The sequence below is a fragment of the Psammomys obesus genome, unplaced genomic scaffold (genome assembly GCF_907164565.1).
Source record: "Psammomys obesus unplaced genomic scaffold, mPsaObe1.curated_primary_1811, whole genome shotgun sequence".
NCBI lineage: Eukaryota > Metazoa > Chordata > Mammalia > Rodentia > Muridae > Psammomys > Psammomys obesus.
Window position 1 is genome coordinate 13725640 of NW_026585689.1, and position 17043 is coordinate 13742682.

A 17043-nucleotide genomic window follows, 5' to 3' on the forward strand; every position below is an offset into this window, starting at 1 on the left:
AATGCTCTTCCCTTTTCTTGTAAATCGACTAAGAGCTGTTTCATATACCCAAACTGCAGATTTAGACAAACATATTTTTCAGATTCTTCTCATACACTTTGTCTTTTCAAGGGTTTAGTCAAAGTTACTTTCTGACTCAGAGCATAGTGTTCACTATCTTCTGCTGCCATTGTTCGCCAGTACTAGGGTTTTCGTCTATTATCTCCACTCTGCTGTACAATTATGGATGCAGCTAATTATGTTTCTAAGAAGAGGAATGGTGTTGTCAGAATTAAAGGAAATAGTCTATGTAAATTGCTCACTGTAGAGTTGTGCACATCCTCAGAGTTAAACCTGCCCCAATTCAAACTGTCCAGTCATTGTTGGCTTCATAGTATTATCATCCTGTTACATGACCAAGTACGAACTCCAGTGCAGAAAAAGAAAGGTTTTAAGAGAAAGATCAGGTTAATTACTAAAAAGAATACTTGGGATATTGGTGTTTAATATTGTGATAGTCATTAAAGTTATTAGGAATATGTTTTATCAGTCATCAAGTAAGCTACACAATGCAGTCAATATAAAATTATTCAAAGAAGTTTCCCTGCCGTATCCTGCTGAGAATTTTTCTCCTAACCACTCGTCATGTATAGCCTAGATACAAAGCAAAGACATAGCCATCACTAAATCAAGCTGTCCTTTTGGGGGATTTTTTTTTTGTATTTACACTTATATGCATTAGTATTGATTAAAGCATACTGCACAGCTTAAAAAAGTTAACTATTTATTACTCTTTATAAGTGAAATAATACCTCCAGCTTTTAAATGCACAGTTGTGAGTATGGAATTATTACATTATAAACACACTCTCAAGAAAACTCACTAAGCTAAATCTATTTAGAAATCTAGTCAAGTAAGAAAATGAATCCTGTTATAAAAAATGTACTTGACATCAATTGTAAATTTTCATTCGTGTTAATTTCAGGACAGGATATTCTGAGACATGGGTAAAAGGCTCTTCATTAGTAGTCATATACTGGGCCACTAATAATTGTAATATTTAATTCTGCCCTAAAACAATGTGTAGAACACATAACATGTTCTGAGTGAGGCTCCAAAGGATACAAAAGCTAACTGAAAAGCGGTAGCCATTTGTGTTCTCATGGTTTATCGTTTAGAAATCTTGAAAGAAGATGTATGTTTCAATTAAAAATACTGGACTGGTATCATATGACAAGATGGCATAAGGACCCTGATTATGAACAGGGGGTTCAGAAAGCCTTCCAGGGAAGGGAAAGTGAAGTAGAACTGTTTCTGAAAACAGGAGTCGTTACAGAACAGCAAGGAAACCGGGTGCTGAGACCTCAGGCAGAACTTCAGGAGTGTCTGCAGTGACACGGATGGTAATGTTGGCCACTCTCCAGTACCCTAAAAAGATGAAAGAATGATGGGTTTCTGTATTCACTGACATATCTGGGTTTATAGTAATTAAGGGATTTCAAAATGGGTTTTATGCTTCACTCTCTTCATCTCCTGTTTTGGTTTTCAGTATGCTGAGCTGTAGTTTATCATGAAGCCATATATCTGTATTTAATCTTGTAATGTACGTGTTGATGGAATGTGTCTCCTGACCACTAATTTATTGATCTGAAATAAGCCGAATGTGCATATTTTGAATTAACTACTGAAATCCTTTGTTTGTGGCTTGATGTCTTCCTAGTTTTCATTTGTATGGTGTTATGATGCCGGGACTGGTAAACAATCAGACTCGTGCCATCCATTAGGATGTCATGTAATAGCATGTGTGATAAATTCTGTATAAAGGGACATATTTCTGACACTTTATGATTTCTTTTTACAGCAATGCATTTCAGGAGGTATTTATTTTTAGCATCAAAACAGTAACTCAAATGACTGAGTGGGTAATTGTATGAGCTATATATCATTTGGAAGGTCTGTTAAAAATTGGGACACCTCGTTTTATAATATCAGGTCAACTGGAATAGTCCTAAATTAGCACCTTACTTTATATCTATGAGTGAAACTTACTTTCATCTCCTGTTTCAAATTCAAACTTCTGACTGTAGCCACTGTATCCTGTTGCAGTCCTCACTCGGATATGAAATATGTACTTGGTTGCTGGCTTGAGGCCTGTGATGATGACACTGGGGGCCTTGGACCTCGTGGAGGAATAGGTGAGCTGCTCATGCTCCTAGGGACAGAAAAAAAAAGGAGAAAGGAAATGAGGCTGTGTGACCCTATCATTTCTTAGAGACAGTCCCCAGTAAGACCGAGGACTGATGCTCTGAATATTAAAAATATTGATTTGAAAGAAATGTAAGCATGGGTTTCCACAATTTATCACTTAGTTGATCAGCATTATATATCTGATGTGTCTCTGATCTGGAAATTTATCAATAGAATGGTTACTTGTATTGCACTACACGTGAACCTTTGGTGATTTAGACTTTGACTGTAACTTAGGGAATAGTGATGGCCAGAGAGCATGTTCCTACAGAACAGGAGCTTCTTCCTAATCAAAATGGACGCACTGGATTAGCCACATTAGCATTAGTGTCAGGAATCATGAATCTATTACACAATACTCCTTTTAACCCATAGAGTGCCAAAATACCAGGCTATCTATAGGTAAACCTGCGAGTCGGCTTGCAGGTGAAAGGAAAAAAAAAAGTTTTTTAAAGTTTGAAATCTTTATGTAGTAGTTAATTGCTTCTATTTACAACCCTGTTTTCTTAGAAGTTACCACTAATCTGTGAACTTTAATAACTAAAATGATGAGGATGATTTTTTTCCTTTGAGATGCTAGATTCCACTTCTAGACATGTGCAAGGTACATAGTGATTGTGAGATGGGCTTCAAAGTGTGCCCATAACAATGACAACAGACAGGTAGAGAAGACATGCAGACCCTGTGAAATCGTAGACAGACCTGGAGGGCAGCTTGGTTCTTTCTCCTGGTTTTATGTTTAACCACTTCACCCAAGCAAGGTGAAGTGTGCATACCTGGGCAATCTGAATGACCTGCCGAGTTCAGGTTCTTTAAGTGGCTTCTCTTGCTCATCCTATCAGAACAGAATTGTTCATTTTACTTGTCTCTGTAAAGGATTGTTCACAAGAACATGGCGATGGGGATGAACTAAACTTTTTTTTTTCGGGTTATAAAGTCTTCCTCTAAAAACTCATATTTTAATAAGACATCCAGAAGAAATTCTAAAACACAAGCTTCCGTACTCTGAAAATCCTGTACTCTGAAATCCTCCTCAAGCTGAAATGTTCAGGTCCTGACATGATATCTCATGTGGACAGTTTCCCATCTGAATTCATATGGTATGCTTTAGTCAAGATGCTGGCACACTGAAAATTTTGCATAAAATTACCTTCAGGTATGCATGTAAGAAATTTAAATGAGTTTTGAGCTTAGATTGGATACCATCCTCAGGATAACTCATATTTATGCAAATATCCCAACATTGAAAAAAATCTGAATCTGAAATGCCCAAATATTAGAAAAGGGAGTGTTAATCTGTATTTATACAAAGAACTTTCTCAATGCACAGAGCAAACTAAGTCAACAGGTCCCAAAGTGAATTTAGGTTTTTGTAACTGTAAATGTGAAAATCCTGTGAAAGAATGGCTCAAGATGATGCTTCAGCCTGTCTGTATTAGCAGGATCTCATTTATGGTTGGCCTGGAAACTGCAGTATTTCAAGAGACTTTTAAGAAAAGATTGTAAAAATCCGCACAATTGCACATTCAAGAGAATGTACCAAGTTCCATGTACTTGAGGGTGATGACTTAGGGTTTAGAACTATGATAACGATTTCCTTTATGCTGCTTTGAAAAAAAAAATCTCAACAAAAAGCTCACTATTAAACTTGAAGGTTTTATTTTTCAGAACTTTACATATAATATAGTAAGTCAATGTCTGAATCAAAGAATCAGATTTTCCATCTCTACTTCAAATAATAAAAATCAATTATAAAAATAAACTAGCAATGTTATAAATAATAAACAAAACAAATATATGCAATTTTGAGAAAAACAAAGTAAATAGAAATCTATTCATCTATAGCATGAGAGCCAAGGAAACAAAATCATACCTATAAAATATTTATGGCTGTAATCATCTAAGAATTTAAAGCTGGAGTCAGCTTGTAATCAATTGCTTAAAGACTCCATAGCATAGAGATATCAAAATACGATTGTCGCTGGAGACCTAGGACAGAGTAGACTCCTGGGAGGACATGGGTGTGACTCTAGCTGAGATTATTACTTGTGGGGGACATGGAGACTGAAGGGGTCACCTTCTAGCCAGGTGCAACTTCCCAGTGGAGGGACGGGGACACCAAGTACCCACAAAACGTTAGACCCAAAATCTACCCTACAGGATGTACAGGCATAAAGATGGAGCAAAGAAAGAAGGGATGACAAACCAACAATTGGTCCAACCTGAGACCCACCCCGTAGGAGAAAGCCAACCACGGACACTATTAATGATACTCTGCAATGCTTGCAGTCAGGGACTTAGCATGACTGTCCTTTCAGAGGCTCCAGCTGGCAGTTGAATGAAACAGGTGTAGAGACCCACCGTCAAACACTGTCAAACATAAGGCAGGGGAGACTTGTGGAGGAGTGTGGGGAAGGATAGAAGGTCCCAGAAGGAACAAGAACCCCTCAAAAGGACCAACAATGTCAACTAACCTAGGCCAACAGGGGCTTACAGAGACTGAAGCATCAACCAAAGACCTTGCACGGACTGGACATAGGCCCACGACACATATGTAATTGATGGGCGGCTTGATCTTCACGTGGGTCTCTTAGCAACAAAGGAAGTGTGGGTCTTATCTGACATGTACTGCTTTTGGACCACTTTCCCCTAGCTGGGCTGCCTTGCCTGGCCTCAAGAAGAGGATATATGAAGTTCTGATGTGACTTGATAGGCTGGAGTGGGTTTATAAGTGGGGGTTGGAGGGTGGGGGTGGGGGCGCTTCCCTTTTCTGAGGAAGGGGAGGGGAGAATGGGGGAAGAGGATGGGAGGGTGGGAACAGGAGGAGAGGAGAGGGGGCCACTGTAGAAAAAGACAAAGAAATATGCTTGTCAACTATATTGTTTCAAATAGAAATTTGCTGTTCATTAAGAGTTTTCAGTCTCATGTGCAAGAGGAAAATATTCCATCTGTGATATAATTTTCTGAAATAGATAAGTTATGTTGTTTCTTGAATGCTGCCTTACCATATGAAATGATGGCTATGGGAAGTATTGGAAAGCAATTAAAAATACTTTAATCTTATTCCCTAAGACAGATGGCATGGAATGGAAAGTTTACTCTTGTAAATGTTGCTGAACAATTATACACTGTCTTTGTTGCTTCAGTAAAACTTACTACGCAGTAATTTCCTATTTAGTAAGTTACAGAGTCAAGAATTCCTACTGAAAACAGCATGTAGAATTTCTGATATCTGATATTTACAAAATGCTTGTAGTTTTCCCCGGAGTAAAATCTTGAGGCCAAAAACATGATTTAAATGTACTCGGCTCACCACCAGCTGCATGCCAGTTGACCCTTCTCACACCTTCCCACCTACTAGCTTTTCACAGAGGGGAGCCCTTTTTAAATTAATTGATTTTTTTTATTAATTACAGTTTATTCACTTTCTATTCCAGCTGTAACTCCCTCCTCCATCCTCTTGCAATCCTACCCTCCCCTCCCTCATCTCCTCCCATTCCCCTCCCCAAGTCCACTAATGGGGGAGGTCCTCCTCCCCTTCCATCTGACCCTAGCCTATCAGGTCTCATCAGGTCTGGCTGCATTATTTTCCTCTGTGCTCTGGTAAGGCTGTTCCTTCATCAGGGGAGGTGATTAAAGAGCAGGCCAATCAGTTCATGTCAGAGACAGTCTCTGTTCTTATTACTATGGAACCCACTTGGATACTGAGCTACCATGGGCTACATCTGTGCAGGGGTTCTAGGTTATCCCCATGCATGGTCCTGTGTTGGAGTATCAGTCTCAGAAAATATTCCTGTGTCAGACTTTTTGGTTCTGGTGCTCTCTTGTGTAACTCCTGTCCCCTCCAGGTCTTTCTATGTCTCCCTTCTTTCATAAGATTCCCTGAACTCTGCCCAAAGTTTGGCTATGAATCTCAACATTTGCTTTGATACCCTGCTGGGTAGAGTCTTTCAGAGGCCCTCTGTGGTAGGCTCCTGTCCTATTCCTTGTTTTCTTCCTGTTCCTATGTCCGTCCCATTGTCTTTCTGAGTGAGGATTGATCATTTGCCCAGGGTCCTCCTTCTTGCTTCTTTAGGTATACAGATTTTAATATGTTTATCCTATATTATATGTTTAATATCCACTTATAAGTGAGTATATACCATGTGTATCTTTCTGCTTCTGGGATACCTCACTCAGCATGATCTTTTCTAGTTCCTACCATTTGCCTACAAATTTCATGATTTCCTTGTTTTTAATACTGAGTAGTGTTCCATTGTGTAGATATACCACAATTTCTGTATCCATTCCTCTAGGTAGCTTTAAACTCATGGGAAACCAAGCTAGCTTTTATCTGCTACAAGCATAGGACATTATTATCTCAGGACATGGGCTAACTGCTCTTTTGCTGACTATACATTCCAAGTCTAAGCACTTGTCATGAGGTAGAGACAGTGAAACAAGATCTCTTGCTAGTCCCAGCAGAATGAATTGTAAATATGCTTGAATACAGCATTTGCAAATGCTTTTCTGGAGTAGCACCATCACTGTTAATCAGAATTGCTAGTTGGATGACATGAATGTCATTAAGTTTGCTCTGAAATTTATTTTACTGTTCCTAAAATTACATTTTTTTCATCTTTTCTATATTGTAAGACTACCTGATCTTTCTTTTTCTTTTTGAAGCTATGATCATTTGTTACTCTTTTTTCCCTTTTATTGAGAATAGATTTTCTTCTCATAAAATATATCTTAATTATAGCTCTATTCCTTCAACTCCTCCCACTTCCTCCTCAACATCTCTCCCACCCAGACCTAACCTCTTTTTGTCTCTCATTAGAAAGCAGCAAGCTTCTAAGGGATACTAATAAAACATAGTATAACAAAACTGAATATAATAAGACTAACACATTGGATTTGAAGAAAAGAAAACAAAATAAAAAGGAAGGAACAGAGCTCAGGAGAAGGCACACACAAAAATGAATATAGACATAGGAAATCCACTTGCTCCACATTCAGAAATCCCATAAAAACAGTAAGCTGGAAGCCATAAAAGGTGCACAATGACCTGTAGGATAAAAAGACCAGCCCTGTCAAGGCAGAGACAAGGAACCCACAAAAATGCTTTTGAATTCATTTTCTGTTTGCCATCTACTGCTGGTCATGCACTTACCCTAAGAGTAGTTTTTCCACCTAATCTTTCCTTCCCTTGGAGGAATCTAAATTTTCATTTACTAGTGAGCTAGCTTGTGGGTTAGAGATGTGGGCATGTGTCCATGTCTCCTTTCAGCTCCAGGGCCCCATTTTCTTTGTGTCCTCTGTTTCCTCTGACTCTTATGTCCCCCCTTCTTTTCCTCTGGGTTATTTGAGCCCTGAGGGGAGGGATTTGACTGAGACATCACACTTAGAGGTCAGTGTTTAAAGGTCTCTCATTCTCTGCATATAGTGTCTGGCTGGGTCTCTATATTTATTCTCATCTGCTGCAGGAGGAAAATTCTCCAATGATGACTGATCAAGACACTGATCTCTGAATATAGCAAAATGTCATTTGTTTTGTGATTCTTTTTCTTTGCTTTTTTAAAATATAGAACAGCAGTATTTGATTTTATCTAAGTCCCCGTGTAATCTAGTTTCAGATTCTTGGTCACCCAGATAGTATTGCAAAAGGATTCCGTCTCATGGTATGAGCCTTAAGTCAAATCACACATTGGTTGGTTACTCCAACAAGGTTTGCGTCACCTTCTCAGATAATTCTTTTTATTTTATTTTCATATAATTCTTAATGTTACTTTTTTTTGTAATTTCAAGACATTTGAAGTAACGTAGATATGTTTTCTCTCAATTTTACATTCTTGCTTACATAATTTGTTATCTGCTTATACTGTAAATCATCTTCCTTCTCTCTACTTTGCTTGTGCTTATTGTATTGTCTTCTAACTTGTGTTTCAAGCTTAACTCTCATACTTCAAATGTACATACTTCAAATATACATGTACACATGCAATCTCTCTGTTTTCCCATTTTCATAGCAAGTACCACATTAGCTATACCCACTATGTAACTTTACTAATTTCTGAAGAGTACTTTAAGATATGTTTTGTGGAAGATCCAGAATTATGACTAGTAAACCTTTCTAGGTACAGAATTTATACACTCTATACCCAAGAGCTTATCTCCATTTGATTTGTGACAGTGTCCTGGACACTGAACTCTGGTTGGTGACAGACAGTCAGGCAGTGATACATGTTGGTTTCAAGGCAAACAGTTTAACTACGTCTTTTTTAATCAGCACAGAAAACAGCACCAAGTCTAGGGAAAACACACGTAATAACAATGAATGCTAATAGCGTGTTATGAGTCTCATGTCACAGAATAAAATCTACACATGCTGTCTACTATTATTGAAGAATAAAAGTTCAAAATAAAAGTGTATGAATATATTGTTATTCGGTACATACATCAGGGCACTCTTAAACTGTACATTTATTCATAATTCTCTAGAGGTCCCAGCATTTCTTTACAGTATATTCTTATAGGAAGACTCTAGAGTTTGAATTGCCGCTTCCTAGGTGCTGACAACAAAGGTTTTATTGAGAATGAAGTCTTACTGTGACATTGGACCTTCTGTCCTCTTAAAATAATGAATATAGCTTTATCTCTGAAGGTGGCAACTTTTTATGATAAGACAACAAAAACAAAAACCCCTCCCTCTCACAAGAGCCTGATGGAGTATATGATTTAAACTGAAAGGGAATGAAAAGACAGAGGCTCCAGTGCTCAGTCTCTCTCTTTCTCTGCATTTCTCTACAGTCACAAGTAACACACCCAGGCTCAGTAGAAGGTAAGGTGTAGAGTTCTGGGTCAGACTGCTCCAGTTTTGGATTTGATGTTAACTCTGCTTCTATAACATTCCTTCTCAAGACTTCTGTTTACTCCTATGCTAACACATTCATCTTGCAAAGTGCACTGAGTTCTCACTCTTTGCAAGGCTCTAGAGCACCCAATCCAAAAGGCCAGCACTGACAGTGTTCCTTTAGAAGGTTTGCTTTATCTTAAAGTATTTAGATCTAGTCAGATTTAGATCTAAGAGACATCACGTCTTTAATTTTAAATTTTGATGTAAATTTTTAATTTTAAATTAGCTAGATTCACTAGATGTATATTTAATAATAATGCTTTTGACTTTTTTTTTTTAACAGACTTACAGATATAGAGGTATCAGTAGTCACAGGAAGAGGATTTATGTAGTGTTTTAGGACTGTAAAGATGTTTTTACAGGCATTGTTTAGTCCTCATAATAATTTTCTGGGACAAGAAAAATATAGTATTAAAATATACTTTAAGATTTTTTTTCCTATGTCTCCTTTGATACCATAGTCTTCTTTTAATCAACATTGCTTCTCATGGAATCATAACTAAACATATTAAGACAGCATCGTGGTTGACTCTTCAGTCTTTTCTTGGATTTAATTAGAATGTTAAAACTCTAGAAATGACTCCGAGTGTACTCCATCTCTATGAATTTTATAACCCTGTACCAAATGAGTAGACTGAATGCAATATCTGAAGGTGTAGCATCTCTGTCAAATAGGGAATTATAAAAGGGCATATGTTATAAGACACCATTTCTATTCTTGTGTCAGTTTACTTTGATTAGACCTCAGCATTAATTCTTTAAAGTTCTCTGGAGAGAAGGAATTTATTCCACCCAAAATAATCAATACAGTATATAGAAACTGTCCTTCTAAATCATAACCTAGTTATTTGCTAGAATAAGCCCAATAGTTTGTGTAAATATGGGCCACATTCTGCTAACATTGAACTATGGAAAACCATCATTTTATTTTTGCTATTTAGGATTGTCTATTGAGAAATTTCTAGAGAGTCATCAAGGAAAACTTTAGAATTAATTAATAGATATTAATGTGGGTTATGTAAAATATAACTTTTAATTTACACTTGCAGTTCCAAATAAAAAAATTCCACATAATCAGACACAGGATCCCAAATATTTAACTATGTGACAAAAAGAACAAGAATCATATTCTTAAACCTTTAATATTATATTGAAGATGCCAAAAAGAAAAAAAATGTATTTATTTTTCTTTTATGCCACATTGCTAAGATCTTGAATAAAAAATATATAGCAGTTATAAAAACAGAAGCATAATTTCAGTTTTATATTTATTCAAACAACATTAAATTGTGTTGTTAATGCAATTGTGTCTGATTTACTTGTTTGCTAAGAACTCAGCTTTTGTTCTTTTGTGCTTACACTCAGTTATGTTCATAAAATAATTTATCTCCTGACAACTTGACTATATGTTTTTCATTTTAATGTACAATAAATTTATAGTGAACTATCATTTTATTCCTGCAGTACAGCTGACCTGTTAGTATTTATTAAGAACATAGCATTATACTTTTAAATAAAAATTTTGGATTTAATGATATTTCCACAAAAATGTTAATCTATTCTTTATAAGCGACTTTTTAAACTTTTTTCTTATCACAGGCCTCTGCTTATGACATGTTATTTTATTATTATGTCTAAATATTATATGTAAAACTTTTCTTTGGAATGTTCAGGAATGATATCATCAGGAGAAACATATAATTTTTTTGGTAGTTCCATGTGCCCACTACCTCCCCAGCACAAGGGGGCAGGGATGGCTCACTCTCTCAGATTTAAGAGCAAGCTAAAAGGCCTGTAGGTTTGTTCTTCTGGGTGACTGATTTTATCATCAAAATCCACAGAGAATAATACTTCTATTTGCTGGTCTCTTCCTTTCCTTAGCTTGAGCGAACCAGCTCTGCCTGCATCCTGCATGTTGATCATCATATCAAGAAAATTCACTGTTGGTTTTTATAGCTATCAAACAACAACAAAAAAAATCCTGCTTTCTTTTCTCTCATTTTTAAACCGTGCAAGAAGTTCCTGACTTGAAAAGCCTTCCTTCCTCCCGCCCCAGGGGGAGGGGGTTAGTAAATTATACCTGGATAGTGGGTAGAGTGCTCTTGAATGTTTTTCCTGCTATGAAAAAATTTTAAAATATGCACAAGTAAGAAAACTGTAGAAGTAGTGATTTTAAATATATAAGCATATTTGTCTACACTTGAGAAGTGTCATTTAATTTACTCTAGCTGTAATTTACTACAATCAACTCTTGATTACCCCAAGTAATTCAAAATTCAAGACCACAAATCACTGTGAAACACCTTCATGTCCTTTTTTTATATATTTCTTCCAGTGTGTATAATGATTCATATAAAATGAAATCCAATGCATTCCTAGTTCACTAAATGTTCAGCAATAGGAAATGGCTATTAATCTTAAATCAGATATTAAAAATCAGTTGATAAGATATATATAAATAATTACATAAAATTAAATGAACAATTTCTGCTAGCAATATGGTTAAATTAGTATAGCATGTCTAGAATTAGGACTAGAAAATTCTAGAATTAGGAATAGACCAGTAAAATCAGTCCACGCATGAAATGGGAATGTGTATACCTACCTCAAATGTCCATGTCTGTTGTAATAATAACGTTAAAATGTAAAAGCGTAAAAGTTGATATAGAATCCAGAAGATATCTAACATAGCATTCTTATTTTAAGAGCACTTGCCAATAGCGAGTAAAAATCAAATCATTAAAAATGCATTTATATTTGCACCACTTCAAATAGTTTGCCAAGGCTCAGAATTGAGTCAACTGTCATGACAGTTTTCTCAAGTATGAATGAAGAACTGGTTTTATTGCTCTGTAATTTACCTTTAAATGCTTAGTTTATTATTAAATTATTCTTATAGCATAAGAATTCTAAAATTAGGTGACATCAACTAAATGAAAACTCAAGTGAGAGGTGAGGAAAATGATTTTTTTAACCCATATTTAGTAACAACTGAGTAATACTGAGAGAGGAAAAGATGGTTCTTTCCAGAGAAGTGTGCAGCAATTGATTTTCCCGTGCCAAATGGGCAGCCCTGAAAGCATACACACAGGCAATGTTATATGAATTCAGCAATTATGTTTAGCAACATGTTTGTACATGCGAATAGAAACATACATAATATAATAAGAGATGACAGAAGGTGTAAAATTAAAGAAAAATAGGGTTTGTATTTAGTGGGGTTTGCAGGAAGGAAAGGGAAAGGAAAAAATGTTATCAAAATACCATCTCAGCGTTTACCTGCGAATTTCATTATTCCCGTTTTTTTGTTTTGTTTTGTTTTGTTTTTATCGCTGAGTAATATTCCATTGTATTGATGTACCACAATTTCTGTATCTGTTCTACAACTGAGGGGCATCTGGGCTGTTTCCAGCTTCTGGCTATTACAAATAAAGCTGCTACAAACATGGTTGAGCAGATGTCCTTGTTGTGTACTTGAGCGTCTTTTGGATATATGCCTAGGAGTGGGATAGCTGGATCTTGAGGAAGATTTAATCCCAGGCCTTGGGAGTAGGACAGGTAGATCTCTATGAGTTCCAGGCTATTCCTAATTGTCTGAAAAAGTGCCAGATTGAATTCCAAAGTGGTTGTATAAGTTTACATTTCTACCAGCAGTGGGAACTGGAAAAGATCATCCTGAGTGAGGTATTCCAGAAGCAGAAAGACACACAGGGTATATATTCACTCATAAGTGGATATTAGACCTGTAATTTAGGATAAACATACCAAAATCTGTACACCTAAGGAAGCTAATCAGAAAGGAGGACTCTAGCTAAGATGCTCAATCCCCATTCAGAAAGGCAAAGAGGATGGACATCGGAGGAGGGAGAAAACAGGGAACAGCATGGGAGCCTACCACAGAAGGCCTCTGAAAGGCTCTACCCTGCAGGGTATCTAAGCTGATGCTGAAACTCATAGCCAAACTTTGGGCAGAGAGCAAGGAATCTTATGAAAGAAGTGAGAGATGGTAAGATCTGGAGAGGACAGGAGCTCCACAAGGACAGCAACAGATCCAAAAATCTGGGCACAGGGGTCTTTTCTGAAACTAATATTTCAGCCAAGAACCACTCATGGAGATGGCCTGTAACCCCAGCACAGTTGTAGTCTATGGCATTTCAGTGTCCAAGTGGCCTCCATATTAATGGGGACAGGGACTGTCTCTGACAGGAACTGACTGGCCTGGTCTTTGATCACCTCCCCCTGATGGGGGACCAGCCTTACCAGGCCACAGAGGAAGACAATGCAGCCACTCCTGATGAGACATGATAGAGTAGGATCAGAAGGAAGGGGAGGAGGACCTTCCTTATCAGTGGACTGGGGGAGGAGCACAGGTAGGGGAGAGGGAGGGTGGGATTGGGAGGTACAGGGGAGATACAAAGAGAATAAACTGTAATTAATAAAATAAAAATAATTAAAAAATACCATCTCAGCCATATGTAGTGGTGCACACCTTTTTTTTTAATTTAAAAATTATTTTATTTATTTATTTATTTATTTTTATTATTCTCATTAGTCACATTTTGTTAATTCTGTATCCCAGCTGTATCCCTCCTTCCCTCCCCAGTCCCACCCTCCCTCCCTCATCTCCTCCCTGCCCCTTTCCAAGTCCACTGATAGGGGAGGACCTCCTCCCCTTTCATATGACTCCGTTTTGTCAGGTATTTTCAGGACTGGCTGCAAAGTCCTCCTCTGTGGCCTAACAGTACTGCTTCTCCCTTGGGAGGTGGGGTGGTCAAAGAGCCAGTCATTGAGTTCCTGTTAGAAATAGTCCTTGTTCCCCTTACTATGGGAAACCAATTGATTACTGAGCTATCACGGGTCACATCCTAGCAAAGGTTCTAGGTTTTATCCTTTCATGGTCTTTGGTTGAGTGTCCATCTCAGAAAAGACCCTGTGCCCAGATATGTTTGGTCCTTGTGGAGCTCCTATCCTTTCCACATCAAACTCCCCTTCTTTCATATGATTCCCTGCTCTCTGCTGAAGGTTTGGTTATGAGTCTTAGTATCTACCTTGATACACTGCTAGGTAGAATCTTTCAGATGCCTTCTGCGGTACGCTCCTGTCATACATTCAATGCATATCCCATTTGTCTTTCTAAATGAAGATCGATCATCATACCTCGTGTGTGCTTTCTTGATTATCTTCTTTAGGTGTATAGATTTCATTATATTTATCATAGCTTTTAGGTCTATATAAGCGAGTATATTCCATGTTTGTCTTTCTCCTTCTGGGATACTTCACTCAGAATGATCTTTTCTAGATCCCACCATTTGCCTGCAAATTTCATGATTTCCTCTTTTTTGATTGCTGAGTAGTATTCCATTGTGTAAAAATACCACAATTTCTGCACACCTTTAATCCCAAAACTCAGAGAGGCAGAGGCAAACAGATAAGTGTGAGTTTGAGACCAGCTTGGTCTATAAAGCAAGTCCAGGACAGCCAAGGATACACAGAGAGACCCTGTCTCAATAAACAAATGAATGAATGAATAAATAAATAAATAAATAAATAAATAAATAGATTCATAAAATCTCAAAAAAAAAAGAACTCCACCAAAATATACACTGGTACGGTGTCAAGTAGCCAATTTGTTTTCTTAGGAATATTGTAAACAGCAGACTTTAGCTACAAAACCTAAAAATTAATATTTTGCCACAAATGCTGATGTACACCTTTAATCCCAGCCCTTGGGAGTGGGGCAGGTAGATCTCTATGAGTTCCAGGCCAGCCAGTGCTATCAAGAGGGACCCTGTCTCAAACAAACAAACAAACAAACAAACAAACAAACAAACAAACACAAAACTATTTTGTTGAAATATCTCAGTACATGTTCTTAATATTTATTCAGTTTAAATTTTTCCATCAGTTTTGATGCTATTTAACTTTCATATTGGTGGGATACTATTTCTCTTCTGTCCTGTATTACACATATTTATGAAGGTATTGAAGTAAAATGAAATGTTTAAACCTGCATACATATTTGTCCACAAAGAAAAATTTCTTCAGTGCAAAATTTTTACTATAATTTAAATATATTAGTTTAAGTTTTTAAGTATATAAATTTAAGTATATTCATTATTTTTATTTGTATTTGTAATTTTATAATAATGCAATTACATTTCTCCCATCTCTTTCCTCCCCAACCCTTGAACCCTTCCTGCACTTCTTCAAAATCATGGCTACTTTTCCCACCAATTGTTATTATATGCATATACATATTTGTATGTACATATATGTTCTTAAATATAACCCATTCAATGTGGATAATTTTACTTTTAGTATGTTTTCAGGGCTTACTATTTCCCATTGGACCATCAATTGGTGTGCTTTTCCCTTTGGAAGACCATCTCTCCCTCTCCCAGCTTTCCTGAGTTGCTTATAGTTCTTTGTGTTGAGTTGAGGATTTTTGGGGGCATTTCTCCATTCTTTGTGGATTTGTCATTCTTTCTTAAAGATATAAATTATTTACTAAATATATCGAAGCATAGGTGATAAAGATTAAATGTGCTGTTAGACAAAGCAGAAATAGAAATATTAAAGAACAAAACTTTTAAATAATTTACATATATTAGGTTACTGAAATGATTTTATGTAACAGCAGAAATTCCAAAAGAAAATTATTTGCCTTAAGAATATTTGATGATTGCTCTAAATTTTAACTAAATATGTTGAAAGTTTAGGAATCTTAAAGACAGTAGTAGCTGAGGTCAGATTGTAAGATAGTTACATAAAAGCTAGATAAAAAGAATTTTATTATAAAAATTAGCATACGTTAGCAATAAGTGTCAAAGAGAGAAAAATACACTTAGCATTTTTAGAAACATTAACATGCATATCTGCATTTTCTCAAGTATAAATGTTACAACAAATGTCAAAGTGAACATTTCTAAAGATAAATCACTGTAACAATGTGGCAGAATGGAGTGGTCCTTTCGTTAGTTCTACCAAACTATGTAATGTAACTTAAAAAAATTGCAAAGCTAGAGGAAAGAATAGATCTAAACAAAATAAAACAAAAACAAAAACAAAGACAGTTTTGTTTGTGATCATAGTGCTGATAGGATAGAAATAAACAGTACAGTTTTGAAAATTAAATAAACACAGTAGCAGTAGACTGCTTTTAAGCAGGTCTAGATTGCTATTTCTGGAAGAATTAAAGTCAGGTCAGATGGGCAACGTTGTACTGGAGTGGGAGAGAGCAGTGGTGGAATATGAGAAATACTTCAAAGAAGAGGCTCCACTGAATGATAGTATGATTTGTTAATATGTACTGTGACGTTTTTCTAAATCAGCTACAAAATACATTGTCTTGTGACATACTTCTGACATCAAAATATGATGTAGAAATTCTTTTAAGTAGAGATACAAGCATTATTTATTTACTTTTGCGTGTGTCTATGATGTGTGAGCATACAAGTGGAGACCTAAGAGAGAGAGAGAGAGACAGAGAGACAGAGAGAGAGAGAGACAGAGAGACAGACAGAGAAGAGAGAAGAGAATGAAAGAGATGTGTTGTCTGATTGTAGGTGAGCAGTTTCACATTGATATTGAGGGAAGCTTGAAGTGTGCTTGCCTTCCATGAGGTGGGTTCAAGGGACTGAACTGAGGCTTGGCATTGCCATGTTTTGATGTCAGGTGCTTTCCCATGCTTAGCCAGCTTTCCATACCCCTATCCTAGACAAATTTCCAGCATTCAGGCTGAAATCCCAGGTTTTAGAGCAGAGAATAGCTTTTGCTACTATTTTTCTAGTCAAATCACTAACGCACCATTTCAAGAAAAAAAAAACATTTTTATTTATTTTAATAAATAAACACAAATAAATAAAATACAAATAAAAATGCTTACTCAGTTTAAGAATAGTAATTTTTAGTAAGAATGGATG

At 36.5% G+C, this 17043-nt stretch overlaps 1 protein-coding gene across 2 annotated transcripts in view; it reads right to left on the reverse strand.

Annotated features, from left to right (window-relative positions):
* Epha6 (EPH receptor A6) overlaps window positions 1-17043 on the reverse strand; it is a 979971-nt gene that overhangs the window by 339943 nt on the left and 622985 nt on the right. For both annotated transcript variants that reach the window (XM_055594395.1, XM_055594404.1), the window contains one exon: window positions 2029-2191. In XM_055594395.1, the coding sequence (XP_055450370.1) occupies window positions 2029-2191 (163 nt within the window). The remainder of the gene's footprint in view (window positions 1-2028; window positions 2192-17043) is intronic.